We start from the raw sequence: 22,563 nt of genomic DNA on the forward strand, positions 1-22,563 counted from the left end.
TTACGTATTTTTATAATTATTTATTTTAATTATTCCCGAATACTCGACTCTGATTGGTAATGTAAGTGTGATGTGCGCATACGCGTTCTGTTGGGAGTTTTTTTGGCGTTATGTCCCTTCTGACTTGCCGTAGTGTTGTTTCTAAAAACTGTCATGGCGGCGTTCTAGTGTCTTTTTTGCATATATATTGTGTGTATATATGTATGTATATATTTCTGACTCTAATAGAAATTATTGTTTTAAGAAACACCCACTTTAGTTAGCTAACATGTATTTATAGTTGTATTCGTTATTAACGCGTGTTTCAGGTGTGGTGCAGTGGAAAATTGTAACTGGTAATCAGCTGCTTCAGTGTTTTTGATTTAAATATAAGTATCGCGGCTCTGTGAATTCGCTTTACAGTTTAATCCTGAATCTTCAGCCATCATGGGCGAGACTTTGCGTGAAGACGAGCTGCGGCCGGTCCCCAGAGAGAGAGCCGTGCTGGAGAGCTTCTTCACGCAGCTCGGCATGTTCTGGTTTGACCGAGCTAAAGACTACGTGGAGAAGGAGAAGGAGCAGAGCAGTAGGAGCGCCGCGGCCATCTGGAGCTCTCTGCTTGCTGCTCTGGCGCACCTGGCGGCCGCGGAGAAGGCCTACCACAACATGACCTTCCTCGGGCAAAAACTAGGTAACACCATGGGGTCGGGGTCCTGGCTAATGTTTAACTGTCATGCTACTAAGTAACTATTGTTTCAGCTTGTCGCCTTTATTGAAATGGCTTCCTCAGTCCTGGAGTACGGTACATTTGAGTGTTTCCCTGCTCTAACACACACACACTTCAGCTACTTAACAGCAATCCCTAAGATGAAGTGGGGTATCTACTTAAAATATCCAGGACAAGAGGATCTCCAAGATCAGTGTTTACATTTGCTCATGTGGCTGATTTATTTTATCCAAAGCAAGTTACAGTTGAGTGTTACGGGAGTAATTGCTCAAGAACCCACCAGTCACTAGTGGCAGCATGCTGAGTGATACTGGGATTTGAACTCGCAACCCTCAACCCTTTGGTAAAAGTTTTCACAAAACCATCTCAGCACAAAGATCATGATGGAGCGACCATCATGTTGATCTCTCTCTTTCTTTCTCTCTTTCTTTCTTTCTCTCTCTATTTCTTTCTCTCTCTCTTTTTTCTCTCTCTTTCTCTCTCCCTCTCTCTCTCAATTCTCTTTCTCTCTTTCTTTCGCGCTCTCTCTCTCTCTCTCTCTCTCGTGCTTTATTGCATTTCAAACAATTCTACATTTGTCTTGCCAAAGCAAGTACAAGGGACGGGTAGTGTAAAGACAAGAGAAATAAAATAAAAGATAAAATACTAATAGATTAAATAAAAATAGTGCAAACAATGTACATAAATGTACAAATTAAGGACAAAATAAATTGACCATATACAGAATAATTGAAAAAAGAAGGATAAAATGTGTAAAATTACAGGATAAAAGTGAGTTTACTAATAAAGATAAGAAAAATTATTAGTAATAATAATAAAAAAGAGAGCGGTCACAACAATTAAAATAATAAATAAAAAAAGGGCGAGGCAGATCACTCACTGTCCCTAATATTGTGGCCAGCTGAGACATATTGTGCTGCTAATATCCAGTAGTCTTTATCTTCTCCTAGCAGGAGGGGAGTTTTTCCACTGTGTGATAGATTCTCAAATGTCTGGTGTGTGTAATTTTGGGGAAGAATTTTTCTCGGCTGTGTGTGTATGTTGTGTGTTCTGTTAGGAAGTGCCGCTCTGTCTCAGTTGTGTTTTGGTTGCGGTGTAGGCACGAGCTTTCTTCCTGTGAGAGTTTTCCTGCACCTGCCTGTTTCCTCTGCTAGGGCGTGGCCACTGAGACTGTACCTGGTCAAGGTACTTCAGTGTTTTTATCCGTCACTGTGGACAGATACTCTGCCATGGTGCGCGGTCTTTTCAGGGCCAGAAAGCATTGCATTTTACTTTGTTGTGTTTGGGTTTCCCAGTAGGTGATGTAGTTTTGTTTCATTTGTGTGGTAATTTGGTCTATATAACACACACACACACACACACTGTATACACATCTGTAATCTGATGTGTTAGTAGGTGTTGGTGGTCTTTCAGGGCCGTAGCATCGGACCAGCTGATAGAGAGAGGGGTGTTTGCTTTGATCAGCTCTTGGTATTACAGGGATTTGTAGTGATATGATTGGGGGGGGGTCACTGAGTTTTAGGAATTTCGAGAATTTGATTGCCCGTTTCTGTATTTTTATAATTTGCCCAATTCTTCCCTGCATGCATTGTTTGTTGTGTGCCGATGTACCTGTAAGATATTTTTACAGAAAATCTCTCACTCGTTTAAGATCATGTTAATATTGCGATGCTTTTGGGGGAAACTCGGCGCTGATCAGTAGCCTAAAGCTTTAACCAGTGTGTTGTAAGAATTTCTTTTACTTTACAAAATGGCCAAAATAATAGAATTTTATTTTGAAATGCATTTCTCTGTGTACTCAGACACTATACAGATACTAACACATCATACAGAAGCGTGTAATAATAGTAATAAACCCACACACGCATGCAATTTAAAATGGATAATAAGAACAGGAGGAGTAAATTTAATATCATTCTTTCGCTCATCTTCAATAACCGGTTTATCTTGGGCAGAGTCACGGTGGATACGGAGCCTGTACTGGGAAAACTGGGTGTGAGGGTTGGGATACATCCTGGATGAGACACTAGTCCATCACAGGGCACTAAGCACGCACACACACACACACACACACACACACACACACACACACACACACACACACACACACATTTACAGCTAGGGAGAAGGTTTTGGGGGGAAACTGGAGGAAACCCGTATAGCCATGGGGAGGACATGTGAAACGCCACACAAACAGTAACCCGAGCTCAGGATCAAGTCTGGGACTGTGAGAATGCCACCTTATAATTATAATAATAATAATAATAATAAATAAAAGAAAATAACAGCGCATGAATGTATAACGTTTAGTGTGATGTATTTCTAAGCAAAAAGGCAAATTTGCATGTGTCGGACTCGGGCTTCATTCACCTACATTTGATTGGTTTAGTTGTGAAAAAGTGGGCGTTCCAAAAAGCAACATGGAGGAACTAGACTGCAGAGGATTACTGTCCTCGCACAGCTCCACTGGCTTTTGACGAGGCACAGATTGATGAAATCTCGCTCGTGCAGGAGGTGGAAATGGAGGAACAAGATAAAAATGACCGAGGAGTGAGGCCATGTTAATTTGAGCCTGCACATCCAGGGGTTGGATCTCGCTCTACTCTGTTGTGGTCACTCTCGCAAGCACGTCGAGCAACTTGGAGACGAGGGGGTGTGAACATGACAGAAAAATCATTAGACTTTTTGTCCCGCCTGTAATTCTACCATGATGATAATAAATAAATAATTATAATAAAATCTAGAGGCTGTTTAGGGGAAGGAAAATATTAGCATAGATGACTCATGCAAAATCTGACAGGTTCATTTTGTTTTCTTTTTAATCATACTATAGATAATTAGTGGAAGTCTAGACAAGTCCTTCTGTACAGCTCATAACCCAGCTGTTATTTTATTCAGTCTTACATTACAGTGGTCATGACTGGCTTTTTACATCTGCGAGAATATAAAGAAGAGTGGAGCAGTAACAGAACCCTGAGGAACCCTGTAATCAGAGGACGGTTGATCATTAGAAGGACATATTAATTCCCCTTCCTGTACGACTCCCCGCAAGCCCGGCATGCATTCAGTACAGTTCTCTCCAAAGCGCTTAAAGTTCTCGCCATTTTCTACAGCAGATGGTGCCAGAGAGCCACCGGGCAGAACCACTAAATTCCTCCTGCAGATGTGACCTGGATACTTGGTACTGACTCCTGAACAGAAACTAACGTGATGTCCTACACTGTGCTGTCGCGTTTGTGTTTTTCAGGCGGTCAGTCATTCTTCAGCAGGAAGGATTCCATCAGGACCATTTACACGTCCCTGCAGAACGAGCTGAAGAAGGTGGTCTCCATGGGACGCCTGGCACAGACCAGTTCCATGCCGTGCCTGGAGGAGCTGCTCTCGCATTTATCCGAGCAGCTGTGCCACTTCACGCAGGCCAGGATGGAGCTCGCTGACCTCTACGAGAAGATGCACTGCCTCGGGAGCCAGAAAACGGTCCACTCCGAGGAGCTGGTGAGCGCTCTGGAGAGCATCCTGCATAAATACAGCTCCAGGTGAGCGAAAAGGTGCAGTCGCTCGATAAATAACCACACCGTATCTGTCGGTACTGGCACGCTCTTTCCTGACCGTCCCACCCGTATTATCCACAAATATTTTTTACCGGAGATTCCTCTCCACGTGTCTGCTTTAATTTCATCTTAACCATTGGATTTTGACGCTTTATCAAATTTCACCTCGCACATCAGTTGCGTAGAACTGAGAAAATCTCAGTATTTCGAGATTCGATCATAATTCAATCCAATCTTCTTTTTTTTTTTTTCTTTAAAAAAAAAAAGTCATGTTTTTAGTTAGTCCATACATGACAATCCACTACCCTAATCCAGGGGGTTTTTTTTGTTTGTTTTTTTGAGTCAACTGAATGTTTCAACTGCTTCAATTATTTTCCTCTGTTACCCCTGGAGACGCAAAGCAGGAAGATGATGAGCGAATCTTCTGCTCGTTGAATACATTTGTTTTACTCGTTCACAGCTTCTGTTGCTGTTTTAATGTTCGCACACTTTGCCTTGTTTGGATTTACGTCTAAGGGTGCGTCTCAATCGGCTGCCTAGGTCATGAATCAGGACAGTATATCATGTACATGAGTTGGGGCAGTGGTAAGGACCCTGGCTCACTACACATTGGGACACTGGTGACCCGATTTCCGGGGATTCATGTTGTAAAACGTCACCACTGGTATTTATCAGCAACATGCAGGATTCAATATAAATATTTTAGCTCAATCACACACGCGTTTCTGTCACGGTACTTCAAGCAGGGTCGTATTGCAGCTAGTGGATTTTTAAAAGATCATTAAACGTCGTTAGACTCAAACAAACCGTATATAGAATGTCAAATATAGTTAAAAATGGCTAACGTAAGTAATCATACGAGAGCCACAACAACGATAACAAGCTGCTTACATTTGTAGATGATGTTAGCGGAGAGTTCGCCCGCTTTCGAGCCGAGAGGCTTCAGAAAATATAACGTGATTTCCAGTAAGGGAATTTCTCCTCAAATGGAGCATTACTCCAGAATCCTCTGACTTCACCACCTTCTGCTACTTCAGTTCTGGAAGTCCACAGCACTTTAGTGTTTATACTTCTGCCTCGTTTAACACCTCCGAGTAAACTCACAAGCAAGACTTCCTGGGCTGAAGTGGTGTGCCAGACGTCTCCACCAGGACCGGAGTCTGACACGATGGTCCTACATACTGACCAGTGCAGTTCTACTGTCTGAGTCTGGTAGTAATAGAGCGCTTACTAATTCCCCAGTATCTGCACTAAAAGTATGCGATACGCGCCATTTGAGACGGAGCGGAAATGTTTTCCCTGCCTGTCAGTCCCAGGAACTTGTGGTCACTGTGCGTGTGGGTTTCTTCTGGCTTGGTCCAGACTGTCCGATCTCGCCCGAGTCTCCAATGCAGTTTTCCTTCCACTTACAAGTTGCAGCTTTTAATCATGCGCTCTCTCTCTCTCTCCCTCTCTCTCTCTCTCTCTCTCTCTCTGTGTGTCTGTCGCTCGCTCTCTCCCTCTCTCTCTCTGTGTCTGTGTCTCTCTCACTCTCTCTCTCTGTGTGTGTCTCTCTCTCTCTGTCTGTCGCTCTCTCTCTCTCTCTCTCTCTCTGTGTGTGTGTCTCTCTCTCTCTGTCTGTCGCGCTCTCTCTCTCTCTCTCTCTCTGTGTGTCTGTCGCTCGCTCTCTCCCTCTCTCTCTCTGTGTCTGTGTCTCTCTCACTCTCTCTGTGTGTGTGTGTGTCTCTCTCTCTCTCTCCCTCTCTCTCTGTGTGTGTCTCTCTCTCTCTCTCTCTCACTCTCTCTGTGTGTCTGTGTCTCTCTCACTCTCTCTCTCTGTGTGTCTGTGTCTCTTGCTCTCTCTGTCTGTGTGTGTCTCTCTCTCTGTCTGTGTTTGTCTCTCTCTCTGTCTATGTGTGTCTCTCTCTCGGTCTCTCTCTCTCTTTCTCTCTCTCTTTGTCTGTGTCTCTCTCTTTCCCTCTCTCTCTCTCTCTCTTTCTCTCTCTCTGTCTGTCTCTCTCTCTGTCTGTGTCTCTCTCTCTCTCTGTGTCTGTTTGTGTCTCTCTCTCTCTGTCTGTGTCTCTCTCTCTCTGTCTGTATCTCTGTGTACGCTACAAAAAGACTAACTCTTTGACATGAAAAAGCTGTACTTGAATATAAAGCATTGTAACGTGGTCCATTGGCTTTAATTTCCGTTCTATCCCTGCACTGTTAAATCCTCCTTGCTTAACATTCAGAAGGTGGTGATTAATTTTCTATGATGATTAACAGCAGCGCAGATAGTAGATTCAAATCACACGTTTATATCGACGCGCTTGTTCTGATACGTTATTGTTTCCATAGCAACAACTTAAACAGAGCCTTGTATGGCGGACGCGTCACATGATACTAAATGGCTTTTCAAAAGGGTGATGTATTTAACAAAGAAAAAATGTTCTCGCTGAAGTGTGTGATGTGAAGCTTTCTGTAAACAGATGTTTAACCTTTTATGGAAGGAGTCTCCAGTGTCAGCTTTATAACAGTTTAGTGCCATGGGAGAGTCTTCATGATGTTACCAAGAGACAAGAAAAGCACCATAAGTGGCAGTGTTTTCTGTATTATTATTATTATTAGTAGTAGTAGTAGTAGTAGTAGTAGTATTATTAACAACTTTGAGATAATAGGAAGTAAGTTACACCATTAAAACTAATTATAAACAGATTGAAAAGTGAATAGTTTTTTGGCAAAGCACTGTGGTATAAGACAAAACAACCACTTCAGGACCTGCAGAGTAATCAGCTTTAGCGTGTTAAGAGTAACACCACTTCACATCAGACTGCATCACACCACCCCAGCATTGATTACTGTCCTACAACAGCACGCCCCCGCATGATGTATTCCTTATTTAATGATCTGTAAATGACTAGAACTCCTTTCTATAAAGCTTTATGTACAGTACAGATAAAGCTGCTGCATGTCACGGATCTGATGTGCGTGTGTGTGTGCAATGAGATCTCTGCTCAAGGTGAACGCTGCACTCTGTTAAAGAGATGCAATGATGGAGAGAGAAGGAGACAGAGGGAGAGGGAAGAGTGATGGGGTAGAGAGAGAGAAGGAGGGAGAGATGGAGAGAGGGAAGAGTGATGGAGAGATGTAGAGGAACAATGCCAGGTTGTGAGTAATCATGAGAAAGAGAGAGAGAGAGAGACTGTGACTGTTATCTACACTGTTATCTGATCAATTAATCAGACAGAGAGTGCTCCTGGTCAGGCCCTGTGCTCGTCAGCTGTTTGACATCCGTCTGGGTCAGAATAAGATTAAAGCCTTGTTAGATGACCCTGACCTTGAAGCATTGAGCGAGTGGACCTTCTTACTGAACTCTAAAGAGGAAATAAAGAAACGTCCCAGTGACTGAAACTCGTCCTCCATATTGACACGGAGTGTACACGTTCTCACAGGCATTAATATTAACGCATGGACCGCTATATGGTCAAGAACCTGCTGAAAATAAATAAATAAATAAATAAATAAATAAATAAACAAACGAATGAATAAATAAATAAATGCACTCAATCTATTAAGAATAAACATGTAAATTATGCAAAAAAAAATTATGTATACAATTAAAATATGCTAAAAAATATAATCACAAGTGCTTGCAGATAAACTGATCACACTTAAAAAAATAAAATAAAAAATGAATAAATAAAAATAAAAAAACACTACAAATATATATAATAAAGAAAGTTATAATAGTATTTGTATTATAGTACTTTTATTTTAAATAAATACATTACTGTGGGATACTTGATAAAAATATACATGATTCCAAATACATTTAGCACACTATACAAAGCTTATTAAAATACAAAACAAAAACAAAAAAGGTGAATTTTGTAGGTATTTAATATACTTTTTAGTTATTGCTTGTAGGTAGTATTCAACACTATATACAAGACTCTTTAAGCGATTAGATTTATTCAGATCAGATATTTTCACACCTTGTACTAGAATATTAAGTTCTCTAAAACTGATTTAAACAAATTGCCTTGGTCATTTCAAGTAATGTTTGCGACTGGGACTGGAAGTTAGTTTCGATAGATATTACTATTAAACAAGAAAATAGCACAGGTGTGTTTACTTTAGTAAAAATACAAAACGCTTGAAAAACTGCTGATTCGAAGCATGTTTAAAGTGTCTCGAGGACTCCTGACTTGACTATGGCTTGACTATTCAAAGGTGCAATAGTGTTTAAAAAAAAAAAAAACCCACAACAACAAAAAAAGTATTTCTTTCTTGTATAAATGCATACATGAATATATGTAAAATAGGATAAAAATATAAAAGTTTAAGCCATGCCTCAGCACAAGTGCATTATGGGGCTGAGAAAACCCATTGGTCTTGTCTGGATTTGCCTCCTGTCAGTCATTTTATAGACACTCTACAGGTCACAGAGGATGCTGGGGGCAAAGCTTCGTGAACATGGGTGGGAATGAGGAGGTGGGCTTAAGTAGTAAAAAAATAAAATAATTAAAATCCACTTACTTCACATTGAGACCTAATCTTACCTACTGCACCTTTAAGATTTTTGTCCATCATTGCGAGATTTTGATTGGTGATTTTGATTACCAGCCTGTGGTAGACAGTAATAGTATACATATTGTAAATATCCTTTAACGGAGTCGTACTGTATATACTGTAGATTTAGCTTCAAATCAGTCAACACACAGACATTCGCTTGGTAAATCTATAACTGACTCAACAGTTCAGTGTTTTGAGCAGGAAAAAGACTTCTCAAAGTTAGCTTATTGCTAACCAGAGCCAAACATGGAGGTATCCGTGATGGTTTTCCTAACTTTGTAGCTGAAAAGCACGGAGGTCGTAAACGCCACAATTCTGACTTCCGATGTCTCACTTCTGAGGCAGGTCGAGTGCAGCGATATACAGTATGCAGCTTATCAAATAACTGTTCACACAGACAGAGCTCTTATTAGTGCCCCCTGGTGGCCAACAGTATGTTTGGTGGTTGTTCAAAATACCGTATAGCATGGTTTTCATACACACACACACACACACACACACACACACACCAGGGGTGTTCAACTAAAATTTGTAAACGTTCAGCTGCAAATCGATTGCGGATAAGGAGCTAACACGACTCAATGACTACGTTTACATGCACATCAGATTCCCTTTATGGTCTGTATTCATGTTGCAGCCGTATTCCAAATACGATGTTTATATGTGTACAGGCATCAGAATATTCCTGTATACATGGTTGTATGCCTGAGTTACCATTCCTAAATACCTAGCCTACAGCTAAGTGTCTGTTAGCACCCACGATTCCTTGTGGACTGAGCATGCGCATATCTCTTTTCAGTGGATTTTCTGAATAAGGTGTTTACATGCAACATTTCCGATAAAAACAGGAATATTCCAGGAGTGAGAATCAGAATATTGAATAGAATATCTAACAGAATATCTGAATCGGGCGATCTGATTGCGGCGTTTATACAACTCAATACTAATCAGAATATTGCCAAAGTCTGATTAATATCAGAATATTGACCTGCATGTAAACGTAGTCAGTGTTAACAGTAACCGCTGAATGTTTAACCGTGTGATTAGTTCATTGCTATAAAATAGGACACTTTGAAGTGATCTTGTTTTCTCGGCTGCGCTTCACATCTTCACTTTTGACTAATGGAGTTTGACCGCTTCCACAGACTGTGAACAGATCAGATGTCTTCTGGTTTGAACCTGAGACAATAAACACTTCCTGTCCAAACATCTTTAAACACTATATTTCCGTCGCGGATTCTTTTTCTAACAAGCCATGTGTTCACGTCACTGATCTGACCCAGAGCTGCAGATGAAAATCTGTGAAAACTTCTTTCTTTCTCTGTTTCTTTCTTTCTCTCCTTCTTTCTTTCCTTCTTTCTTTCTCACCTTCTTCCTTTCTCTCCTTCTTTCTTTCTCTCTTTCCTTCTTTCTTTCCTTCTTTCTTTCTCACCTTCTTCCTTTCTCTCCTTCTTTCTTTCTCTTTCCTTCTTTCTTTCCTTCTTTCTTTCTCACCTTCTTCCTTTCTCTCTTTTTCTTTCTTTCTTCTGTTCCCTCTTTCTCTCCTTCTTTCTTTCTTTCTCTCTCTTTCTTGCTTTCTTTCTTGACGAGCTGCATGAGCAGTTAAATAATTGATATAATTGAGTGATTATCTGCAACAAGCAGCAAATGATGGTTCATGTTGCAGATGGAATCATGGTATTTTTAAAAAAATGGTCATAATTCAGCTACAGTATTTTTCCAAGTGGTTGATTCAATCTGCTGAATATATAAATAAATATTTCCCCATCCAGACCGCTGTCCACCAGTTGTGCAGCATGTGCAGAGGTGTGACTGGTGCTTTATCAGCATGTCATTAAAGGCCAAATCTGTAATTCCGGCTGATTTTATTACCCAGCTGATGGTCAGACTCTGATTAAAAACCGGAAACCATTCTCTTCTTTCTCTGTCTGCATACACCCCCCCCCCAACCCTTTTTCTTTTATAGACCCCATTTATTTTAGTTTCTCTCACTTTCCTCTTCACGCCGTCTCTCGCTCGTTCTTTCTTTCTGTCGCCGCCTGCTAAGATGTGTAATTAATGTTCAGTCAGGGGTGAAGAATTCGCATGCTGGCTCTGAATACAGAGGTGATGTAATGAGCTAAAAGCAGCCGTGCCATATTCATGACTCCGGTCTCCGACACTAATGAGCCTGGAGAAGCGTACTGGCATAATGTCTTGAACACACACGCACACATTGACACGTTTCAGGGATCTCGGGGAGTACAGAGTGGATTTTCGTGGTGTTTCGCGTTTGTTCCATCCGAGTCGTGAGTTCTTCTGGTCTCAACACTGCGTCACGGTTTCTCTCCATCCATTTCGTGCGGTCCGTGACGGCCATTTTGTTTTCTCTTTGATGCAGGTTCCATCATCCCATCCTGAGTCGTCTGGAGAGCGGCTTCCAGGTGGAGGTGGACGTTTTGGCACAGCTGCTGCGCTGCCAGGCTCAGATCTCCGAGTGGCACTTCCTGCCCTCGCTGCTCAACTTGCATGGCGCTCACGGCAAACTACAGGCATGGGCTCATGTGTTCGAGCGCCAGCGCGAGACCCGCAAGCACCTGTTCGGCGGCCAGTCCCAGAAGGCAGTGCAGCCGCCGCACTTGTACATGTGGTTGCAGCGCCTGCAGGGGGCGCTTTTGGCCAAGTTCAGCTTTTATTTCCATGAAGCGTTGAGTCGGCAAGCACCGCCCTCGGAAATGAAGGCGCTGACGGCTCGCACTTCACCCGATTACTTCGGAAAGATCTCAGCCTTCGTGCGCAAGCACGACGCCACCAACGTTTCGCTGGTGTTTGACAACCGTGGCATGGAGAGCTTCCAGGGCCACGGCTACCACCACCCACACTCGTACCGAGAGGCCCCTAAAGGCGTGGACCAGTTCCCTGCTGTGGTGTCCGTTCCGGGAGGCGAGCGGCCGTTAAACCACTGGCCCAACGTCATCATGATCATGAGCGACCGCGCCAACGAGCTCAACACCCTCGACAAAGTTACATACTTTTACGACGACAAGGTCCAGAGTACGTACTTCATGACGAGACCCGAGCCTCACTTCACGCTTGTTGTGATCTTTGACGGTAAGAAGGCGGAGAAAGACTCGCACATCGTGGGCTTTCTGCACGAGATTTCTGGTTCACTGAGGAACTCCAAACCCTTCAGCACACTCAAGCCAGGCTCCAAAGGCTGAACATGATCATGTGACCTACTTCACATCAAGCATTCATTAACATGAGCAATATATAACCTTTAAGATAAGTTAGAAGAACATCTCACCCATATGATTTAAACAGTTTCTATTTGAGTCATTATGCTGCTGAAACTTTTTATATTGTCTTTATTTTACTCTCAAAAAAACACCAGAGGTCCAGTAGTCAGTCGTTTTCCTTTTGATTTCACACAACTATTGTGACCAATCAGACCACAGATTGATTTTTTTTTTTTGTAGTATTTTAGTCATTGTATTTCAGTCCTGCTGCTATGAAACCAATTACCGTTCACCTTATTTTAATATGCAGTGCATAGCATTTTAATAGCGGATCATTTGATTTTATAATTCCATAATTTGTACTGTAATTGTTTACAAAAATAAAGATTAGAAATCATTTAAACAGTTTGCAGCATGGGGCTAATTGAACGGATTCATTGTGGGAGTTTATAAAGGAGTGATGTGTTTACAGTTTGCACTGAAATGATTTCACTGTTCACGTGCTCAAAAAGAATCAAATGAATAAATACGTTATAGCTTTAAAGGTGGCGATAATGATGTTGAGCTTGGAATACTTTTGGACATCTTTGGTGAAGTTCTCACATTCCTGCAGCTTCAGTAAAATATCTGCTTAGAAGAGAAACGCTAGTCTCGAAAATGGAGGGAAAAAAAAGAACGATGTGGACCACCAACATCCAAGAAATCGGCACAAAAAAGTGTTTCTACTTGTCTACTTGCCTAGAAAGCATGGCTTTGGAGCGAACACAAAAAAAAAGAAAGAAAAACCCCAAAACTTTTTTGGTTTGAAGTTTGAGCTTTAAAATGCCCAGCTTTAGCTAATTTCTGCCAAATTTCTGACTGAACCTGAATGTGAATTAAGTGTTCTAAATAATCATCTGTTTTTGTAGAACTTACAAAAGCTGATATTCTTGAAAAAAAATTTTTTTTGTGGGTTTAAATTATTTTTGTGAAATTATAACATTTTACAGGAATGCAAAACTCCTTAACCTGTTCTGTTCATTTCTTTCTCTCATGTGTATGACTTGACACTTGATCTGTGAATAAACTGGAATGCTAAACCATCATGTTGGTATTTGTCCCTTTCTAAAGCCTACACAGCAAGCTGCGCTGCGCTGTGTGTTCTGACCCGTTTCTATCATAGCCAGCAATAACTTTCATTAATTTGTGCTACAGTAGCTGTTCTGTGGGATCGGACCCGACGGGCTAACCTTTGATCTCCGTGTGCAGCAATGAGACTTGAGCGCCCATTTACCGGATGTCCTTACTTGGACAACTTTTGGTAGGTACTAGTCACCCCACAAGACCTGCCATTTTGGAGACGTTCCGACAGTCGTCTAGCGATCACAATTTGCCCCTTGTTAAAGTCGCTCAGCTCCTTACGCTTGCCCATTTTCCCTGCTTCCAGCATATCAACTTTGAGAAGTGACTGTTCACTTGCTGCCTAATAAATCCCACCCCTCGACAGGTGCCACTTTAATCAATGTTATTCACTTCACCTGTCAGTGGTTTTAATGTATTGGCTGATCTGTTTTATATAAAATCTCCACTAATATTGGCACCCTTAGTAATTATGAGCAAAGAAGGCTGTGTAAAATTGTGAAACTCATAAAGGTTGTATGTAGATCCCTAAAAAAAGACAATTTCCCTGTTAGTGAAGCTTCAGGGTAGAACCCCTTGGTTAGACTAAGAAACCATAACTATCCAAAGCACCTCAGGGAACCCCCCACCCTTTTTTTTTTCCCCTCGCTTTTTTTGCAATGTCCAGGGATTATAAAAATAATTTTCCGTGTATGAAGATGAGGCAACAAAATATATTCTTGAACGTCCAGGAACTAATATTATCCACAAGCCATAATTATCCAATAATATTCAAAGCCTCAAAGGGCTCTTCAGCTTGTTCTCATGGTTCTATCTAAAACCAATCCAGCATCAGAATGTTTCTTTTCTGGTCCAGAGTTTCAGTTCTGTTCCAGATGTTCACATCAAACATCAGAATGGGGGAAAAAAATTTTTCCCGCTATCGGCCGATAGTTTAAAAACATCCGATGATCAGGGCCGATTATATCCTGTCAATCAAAAGAGGGCGGGAAAACACATTGATCTCATGCTGTGTGTAAAGAAGATGTCTCTTGTGTGGAATGACGACAAAACTGCAGTTTGTAAATTCTGCACTGATCAAATTTTACACCGGAAGTGAGCAACAGTGATGCGGGAGTTTTGGCGTCGAGTCTAAATTATTTGTTTATCTTTTTGCTGAGCTGCTGGAGCTGAATTAAAACGCCATTACACCGTTGAAAGATTTAAATGAAGATGAGTTGACAAAAAAGTATATGTATTGCATATAAAAATATATTTGTAGAGTAGTATATTTCATATCCAGTTATTGTTAATATATAAAAAAATTTATATTATATATTACCAGTTTGATGTTAATGATGAAGTAGAAATGCGTCTGTTTGTATTGAGTGAATGTGAGACTATCAGGAGGTTTTTTACAATTCAGTCAATGTTAATATGAATTAATAAATTCAGTAAGTTAATAATCTTACTTTAATCTTCAGAATTTAATTCATGTGTTAATGTTAATTAGAGTAATGTGTTTTCTGTTTATGAGACCAGTTACTGTGAAACAACTTGTTGACATGGAGAGAATAAAGGTTTTATTTGCATTTCTTTCAGAATTGTGGAATTAGTTATTATTCATTTAAAAGAAGGCATAAAAGGCCGAACTATCGGTATCGGTTAACGGTATCGGCCGATATCACTCTGAATAATCGGTTATCGTATCGGCTGAGAAATTTAGTATCGGTGCATCTCTAGAAATGACTAACTCATATATCTTCTCAGACTGAACATAGCACAGTTTACCTTTCAGATGCATGATGGGAGAAATGCTGTAGTCTGCACATGCTGTTTGATCACGCGTGTCTCTGGCTCTCAGGTGAGGTCTAAATGCATTTTCAGAAGCTCTTGCATTTTTAACACATGGGGTGAAAATAGAAAATAAGATAATTGTTATTATTGTGCCTCTGTCACTTAACATATTTGTGTTTTGCATGCTATGATGTGACACTTGATTCAACTCCATGATGAGGACTTTGGTAATTAGGTTCAGTAAGAAGTTAAAACAGGTGTGTTGGAGCAGATGGCTGCGATCAGGGAGGATTTGAGTAGAGACAGGCTATTAGTTGAAAAATAAACAAGGGAGCCTGTAATGCTCAGCAAGTCCCGCCTCTTGATTAAAAAAATAAAAGGGAGCCAATTATCTTGTCAGTAAAGATAGCGTAAAACACCTGGACAATGATGAACGCGCTTTGCTCTGCTTGGAAGGCGCATGCACAGTAACAGAGAAGGAAAGGCGCATGCGCAGTAACAGAGAAAGAAAGGCGCATGTGCAGTAACAGAGAAAGAAAGGCGCATGCGCAGTGCATTAACAGAGAATCCCTGAAAAAATAAGTGGGGTTTTCCGAGTTATTTCGGCCAAAATTACACATATTTAATTTTCCCAAATATGAAGTGTTTAAAACGTCATATTGTTGAACCGTTTCTGGTTTATGTGTCTCTCCCGATTCAAGCAGATAGGACCAGGAGTCTGGTCTTCTATGACTGAAAGTAACGACCTTAGAAGTGTTGTCAAGATGGCCGCCGAATGGACAGATTTGATAAGACTTTGCTTTGATGCTCCAATCCCTTTTCTCCCCGTTTATATTAAATGAGATCAATATCAAAGCTCATCATATCCCAAATTCTGATCTGACACTGACATCCTTACAGTAAATGAGATCTTTGCTGTTTATGTTCTGTGAGTGTCGAGTGTGTGTGTGATTAAACAGATCTTCAACATGTTTCTCGGAACATGTTTATTCAAAACTCAAAAAGTTTTTAGGCAGTAAACATGTGTGGAATGTTCAGGAGTTTGTGAATTAATTTTGTAATTTAAGCTGTAGAATTAATCCTTTTAGCGAGAGGACTACTTTTCTGTGGTTATCAGCATAGTTTTTCTGGGTTTTGGTCGTATACTAAAGAAAAAACCTTGGATGGTCAAATCTAATTAACTGGAATGACATTTTACTGTATTGCTCCAGTGTTAGAAATCTGGGTAAAATTGCACACACACAAAAAAAAAACAGCTTTGGTAAGGTCACACTACCTTGTTAGAGTGGAACTGAAGTCAAAATTTTCAAAAATGTTCAGTGCATGGATACCAAAATATGACTGATGGAAAAGTCCAATCCAACATCGATCTAGCACTTTGAGCCAATGTCACGATATTGGTCTGGTATTGGACTGATGCTGATCAATCCCTATGGTGGAAGCCAGGTAGCAAATGGACATTGACCCAATGTCCATTTTGTTTGGCTATGTTGGCCATCAATATGAAAATGTCGGGCAAACGTTGACAATCTTGCACTTTTTTATTACAACCCTGCCAGTGTTGATAACCTGGATGTAATGGAGGCTTAAAGTGTGTTAGCAGTGGTGGCGCAACATTAGCCCAAGCATTGGGCCAATATTGGCGGCCAAGATTAACCCAGTGGAATGGTAGATGTTGACCTAATGTTCGCTAGGTGGATTTAAAGATGGCTGAAAGTCTGTCAGCCATGCTGGCTCAACAGACAACATTACCTTGGGCTAATCAATTGAATCGCTGATGTCTCAATGTCAGTTTGCTACCTTGGAAAGTACTTAAGCAACAGTGCATTGTTTCTATACTTAAGTATCATTGTATGGGATTATACTGTATACATTAATTGAGTATAACTGAAGACAAATGCTTGTACTATTACTCCATTCTTCCTTACTTTATTTTATTTTATTTATTTAGACCGTACAAGTACACACATCGGAAAGCCCAAGGATCATGACTCAAAATGCTATTTTTTTTTCTCTTTTCCAAACGTCCAGGTACTGTTAATTGGCATTTTAATTTATCTACAATGATTACAAATTTAAATGCATACCCATGTAATCCATACCACAACGAATAATTTGACTTACCTATTGGTCTCAGTTGCCATTCACATTCAGCAAAATGAAACGCTCACGATTTAAACTCACCCTTGTATCTTTTCAGATGAATTGAGTCGTACGAATAGTTACGAATATGCAAGCACAAGACTATGTTGGAAATAATACCATGATCTGACTTTGAATTCCAGTTAAAACAATTTACTTTTAAACAGTCACTCAAGTACAGTTTTGAGCAGATACGTCCACTCTTATCCGCGTAGGATTTGGATGCAATGCTCATACTTTTACAGTAGGATTTTTTTGTACTTCTTCCTCTCTTGCAGGCTCAAAGGACTTAAATCATGTATGCATGCACAATTAAAGAAAAAAGATACCAAAGACTAGAGTGAGGCATATGAACTTACTTTATTTCAAAGACATTCAGTTTTATGTTAAAATGCACTGCAACATGATATAATGCTACATGCCAAATACAGTCCTATACATGAAAGTGCAACGTCACAATGGGTTAAATGTACATACTTATGATTCATTCAAAAGTGGTTACATGTTTGGAAAGAGCTCTATTCTTAACATTTCATTCTTGGAACGACGCTTCAGAGAAAGACAGGCACACGACACATCTGTGGCAGAACAGGCTCCTCCTTTATACACACGTCCTGAAAGGCACTTTCGCGTGAACACAGGGCGTGCATGTGTGTGGGTGTGAGGGAGAGAAATGTGTGTTTGTCTGTACGCACACACGCCGTCACGCGAGAGAGCACCAGTAGAAACGAGGTTTAAAAAAATAATAATAATAAATCACCCACTTAACGAGAATCAATAAATAAGTATAAAATATTGCAGGTAGAAAAGAAGAAGAAGAAAAAAAAATCAACAACAAGAAACAATCAGGAAAAAAGTGAGTATTATTAGAATCATTATTGTGCATAAAAAAGTGAAAACATGGCTGTTTGGTAGTCATGTGACCTCTCTGCTGATGCAACTCCTCATCTTTAAGCATATCTATACATTTGGATAAACTCACACACCTTCTGATTCCTGTTCTTCACCAATCATAAAAGTACACTAACAGGAGAGCCTGTTGCACATGAAACATTAAAGCATGCACACACACACACACACACACACACACACACACACACACACACACACACACACACTCAGGAAGTACAGGCTGAAAATCAGAATGGCGATTACTACACTCTTAAGTAAAGAGGTTAAATCTGTAACCCTTAAGAGTTCTCTGTTTTGTCCATCTGTGGAACCCTTTGTGTTCCCCTCTCAGAGAGAGAGAGAGAACCCCTTCAAGAAGTGAAGAACCTTTCTTTCCTAAGAGTGTTAGTCTGCGTCTAAGAGCAGCAGTGCCAGAATGGAAGTGTTAGCACGGAAACCAAAGAGTGGGCGTGGCCTGACATGCTCAGTCACACCGTGCCAGCTTCTTAACACCTTCCTCATCCTTTCCTTCACCAGTCACAAGCAACTCCGCAACAGAATCTTATTAAAGCTGGCATTAAAAGATACAAGTGCCCTCAGAACAATCTCCACCCTTCCCACAGCGTCCAATCAGGTTGCTTTTCCACGGTGAACAGGAAGGTTTTTGTGGTGATCAAGGCTTCATGTGGTATCCGAGTGGAAAAAAAAAAACAAAAACGTGGAACATTCAGTTAAAGGAGCAATAAGCAACTCTTCGGTTTCTGTTTGTCTTATCGTATTCCTGTCCCTCTGATTGACAACAATATTCACACTAACCCCAGGGTCATCGACATACAGTACAACATTTACACACAGACCATCATAATAAATTATATTTATTATAATATTATATTTCAACAAAACATTTTACTTACTGCTCCTTTAATACATTCGGTCTTCTTTAAAGCACCTGTAACTCTTTTGGAGGCTAGGTGCTACATTCACCATCAACACCCTATATGTGATATAACCCTTTTCCCATGATGCAAATGTGACACTTCCTTCAACTCAAGTAAATAACTTAAAAATATACAAAAAAAAGCAGCATAAAATTGTAAGGATGGCATCTTTTTGGTAGGAATTACCCTTCATAAGGCATGGCAAATCAAAGCACTGATAATTCATTGCACCGACTCAAAAAAAACAAGACGCTTCCCAAAGCCAGACTCCCGAAACATCTGTAATCAAGACCTCTCTCTCTCTCTCTCTCTCTCTCTCTCTCTGAATGTGTTCCTTATAAAAGTATCTACACACACAGACACAGGTTAAGTCCTAGTCATTTTTTTTTTTTTTAGAGAATATGCACGCACGCACACCACCCTGACGACACGGTAAATGATTATAATATCGTAGACTAACTCTAGTTGACTCTTCTCGAGTGGAAGCTATTCAGTATTAACACGATCACCCTGTCAGACCCTCCGTAAGTGGAATTCAGTCCTCAGGCTTATTGCCGACCCTGTTTTTCCTCAGGTTAGACCCGTTTCGGGCTCACATGGTGCCCGATTTGTCGTTGGGGAAGTTTTGGGGCGGGGTCGGGGGTTGTTGAGGAAGCTGAGCATTGGTTTTTGGCAGGATGGCAGGTTTGGGGCGCAGGGCTGGGGGGCGGAGGGTCACGCCCATGCGGGGTGAGGGGAGTGGCTCGGGGCAGCGGCGGGACGATGGGCCAGGCAGAGGAGGCAGGGGACTGTGGGGACTCAGCGGGCTCGGTGAATCCGATGGGCTGGACAGGGTGGAGGGGGTGGAGCCTGACGGAAGGGAGGGGCTGCTCTTCATCTGGTCCAGCGTGTCGAGCACCAGGTCCGGCTTCCCACTCTGCCGCTCCAGCTCACGTAGCTCGTTCAAGGCTAGGCTCATGGTCTCCTCAATGTCCTGCACATTCACACAATATAAAAGTACTCCACCCTTCACGGATAAAGCAGCAACATTAAATATGTCAAATGAATAAGTCATGCAATGAGTGATATTTTAAGCTTAAATACATGAGAAAGCAATTTTTCACATTTATTATTACAGACCACGGTCTAGGTGACTATTTTGCCACGTTTTCAAAGAAAATACTATTTAAAAAAAAAATGTTCACAGCATTGTCGAATTCTTAAATCTGACGGGATAGAAGGTGGTAATTCAATTTCTATCATTTAATCACAGATGAATTTAAACTGTGATTTAATTCAACTGTAATAACAAAACAATAATAATAAAAATTAATATAAACAATAATTAAAAACGCCATTTTCGTGTTGTAGTGTGGATCATTAAAAACAATGACGTATTTTTAGTCACGTGACGCAACCACGTGACCCATTCGATATCCAGTTCGATAGCGTTGTTAAAGATTAATGTCACTTTGTACAACCTTCAGATCGCATTTTTTTAAATAGACGCCTGACGCAAATGACGCAGACCGAAGCGTCTCATGTTTTTACGCATGCGCGGTATAGAGATGTAAACGTTAACAGATGTTTCAGTGTAGACGAGCAATTACTGGAAAACGTTTTGAGATCTATCCGGATTAATGTGGACGTAGTCTAAAAACACTGATTTAAAAAACACTTTTTAACAAAACAGGAAAAAGACTTGACATAAACTGTTGACATGGTGAAGCTTTCTCTAAGGAGACGTTTACTTTATTGTTCAACACCAGGTTAATCCTACTAAATACAAAGGATGTTGTTAGTGCCGTTTCCATCCGTTTGCGTTTTTTCTTCTCCTCCAGATTTAGAATTTGTTTATAAGTTTGTAAAACGTAAGAAATTTGAAATCACAAGCAAGCTTTCATGTTTAACGGAGTTGATGCAGAGATAAGATTTTATTTCATTTAATAGAAATGATGAGCAAAATCATCTGTTAACATGAATTAATGATCGTAAATCGCTATCATTTGCATGTTAAATTCATGACTTTTTGGAAAGATCATTTAGAATTTATGAAACATATGGAAGGAAGAAAACCGATCTGTGGAGATTAGAGCTGACAAATTGTTTTTAAAATTGCACGTGAACTTTAATTTCTTTCTTTTTTTTTTTTTAAACGCATTAGTCGGAAATCAACACTGCAACACACTGAGCAACATTAGCAATAGGGTTAAACGACGCGTTCATGTGACATGAAGCAGGGAAGCTGACATTTGTTACTTTATTAAGAAAAGGAAAAAAACGAAAGCAATATTTTAAATTCGTCGTTATTGATTTATACGAGAAGAATTTTTTTTTTACGTAAGCGTCTCCAAGACGCTGTGTATTCACTATACTGTACATGCTGACTTTATAGTGTACTAATATAGTGCGTTATATCATTTTTTAAGGACATATTCTTGTTTCATTTTTAAGACTGAACTACAATTGTAAAAGTAAAGGACGTTATTAATTACATGTATTTATATAAAACCCTTTTCTATATCAAAGGCAAGGGTTTAAAAACAAAAACGTTTAGGAAGCATGTTTCAATACACTTATAAGCAGAACACAGGATCTTCAACACTCGAGTGTAGATTTTTTGGAATTTGAGTATATAAAAATTCTAGAGAACAGCGTTTGAACTGTGTATTGTGGCTGAAGGTGTAGTCACTCACCTGTGCTATGGTGTGTGTGTTGAGTGTGCGTGTACGCTGTTCAGGGACACTGCAGTGCAGTGAGGATGGCGACTGGCGGATGGGTGGACTCTCCCTCTCCCTGTCCCTGCGCAGAGACTCGTGACGGCTGATGCTGGAGCTCAGAGAGCCGTTGGTGGTGGTGGCGGTGTTGGAGGAGTTGTTGTTGTTGTGTCCTGTGCGGCGGCGTGTCGTTTCAGGGCTGTCCTGGTGTCCGCTGTGTCCACGCAGCAGCTCACGTGGGCTGAAATGTCCCGTCACTGTCACGGTCACCGGCGGCGAGCTGCGCTCCAGACCGTTACCATGGCAATGACCGGGGGCACGGCGCAGGAGGGCCTCCGTTCTCTTCCTGTGGCTGGATGTAGAGATGATGATGATGAATCAGTTAATAGAGTATTAGAGACTAATTTGCTCTCTGGAGGTCAGTAATTGGGTTTTGTGGGGAAGTTACACTGTCAATGTGTCTCAAAGTGTGAAACGTGTGACTCAGGCTTCAGTTCTAGTCGAGAGGAATGGTATTTCCTCCACACAAGACCTCATATTCCTCACAGCTGCACTCAGATGAAGGAAAAAAAAAACATTGTCTGAGGGTGAGTATGCATCTGTGGAGAACATGAGGTTTTCTCTTCCATTTCTGTTGTGAATTGAGAAATGAGTAAGCGTGTGTGTGCGTGTGTGTGTGTAATTACCGGCTGATGAATGTTTCTGGCAGTCTGGGTTCAGTCGGGGAGGTCAGGGACCTCCTGGAGCTTACTTCATCTGTAGGAGTGCTGCTGTGTTCACTGTCTGCTTTCTGACTCAGAGTGTCTGACATGGCCTCCTCACTGAAACCACAACGACGCTGTTAGCTTAGCTTATCCATTCTTCCATTTATCCACCCTTAACACAATCAGTGACTAAATTACTCAAACAGTATCGCATCGAATACTATCACGACACACAAAGGTGAAATCAATGGGACAAAAAGAAAATCAAATACGGCAATAATGA

General features: G+C 40.8%; 2 protein-coding genes across 3 annotated transcripts in view; one reads left to right on the forward strand and one right to left on the reverse strand.

Moving 5' to 3' along the window:
• The first annotated feature begins 40 nt into the window (after positions 1-40).
• Positions 41-13,096, forward strand: kics2 (KICSTOR subunit 2). 2 transcript variants are annotated; one of them, XM_053650712.1, is made up of 4 exons: positions 41-201; positions 403-670; positions 3,954-4,242; positions 11,177-13,096. In XM_053650712.1, exons 2-4 carry the CDS (start codon positions 427-429, stop codon positions 11,994-11,996), a joined length of 1,353 nt encoding a protein of 450 aa, XP_053506687.1. In that variant the 5' UTR covers positions 41-201; positions 403-426; the 3' UTR covers positions 11,997-13,096. The 2 variants fall into 2 exon arrangements, with proteins under 2 accessions (XP_053506687.1, XP_053506688.1); XM_053650713.1 differs by having other exon boundaries at positions 178-335; positions 422-670.
• A 4,296-nt stretch (positions 13,097-17,392) lies between these two features.
• Positions 17,393-22,563, reverse strand: part of srgap1b (SLIT-ROBO Rho GTPase activating protein 1b) — a 59,312-nt gene continuing 54,141 nt past the window's right edge. Inside the window, exons 20-22 of the mRNA XM_053650220.1 lie at positions 22,263-22,397; positions 21,556-21,928; positions 17,393-19,853 (exon numbers count right to left, since the gene is read on the reverse strand). Coding sequence (XP_053506195.1) covers positions 19,473-19,853; positions 21,556-21,928; positions 22,263-22,397 — 889 coding nt within the window. The 3' untranslated portion in view covers positions 17,393-19,472. The remainder of the gene's footprint in view (positions 19,854-21,555; positions 21,929-22,262; positions 22,398-22,563) is intronic.

This window comes from Ictalurus furcatus, chromosome 19, assembly GCF_023375685.1.
Source record: "Ictalurus furcatus strain D&B chromosome 19, Billie_1.0, whole genome shotgun sequence".
NCBI classification, from domain to species: Eukaryota; Metazoa; Chordata; class Actinopteri; order Siluriformes; family Ictaluridae; genus Ictalurus; species Ictalurus furcatus.

What these genes read in the sequence shown, in the direction of transcription:
- kics2 (XM_053650712.1), top strand. Translation starts at nt 427, where the DNA reads ATGGGCGAGACTTTGCGTGAAGACGAGCTGCGGCCGGTCCCCAGAGAG. An exon ending in CTTCCTCGGGCAAAAACTAG is followed by an intron (nt 671 to 3,953) that starts GTAACACCATGG and finishes TGTGTTTTTCAG; the next exon opens with GCGGTCAGTCATTCTTCAGC. An exon ending in CTGCATAAATACAGCTCCAG is followed by an intron (nt 4,243 to 11,176) that starts GTGAGCGAAAAG and finishes TCTTTGATGCAG; the next exon opens with GTTCCATCATCCCATCCTGA.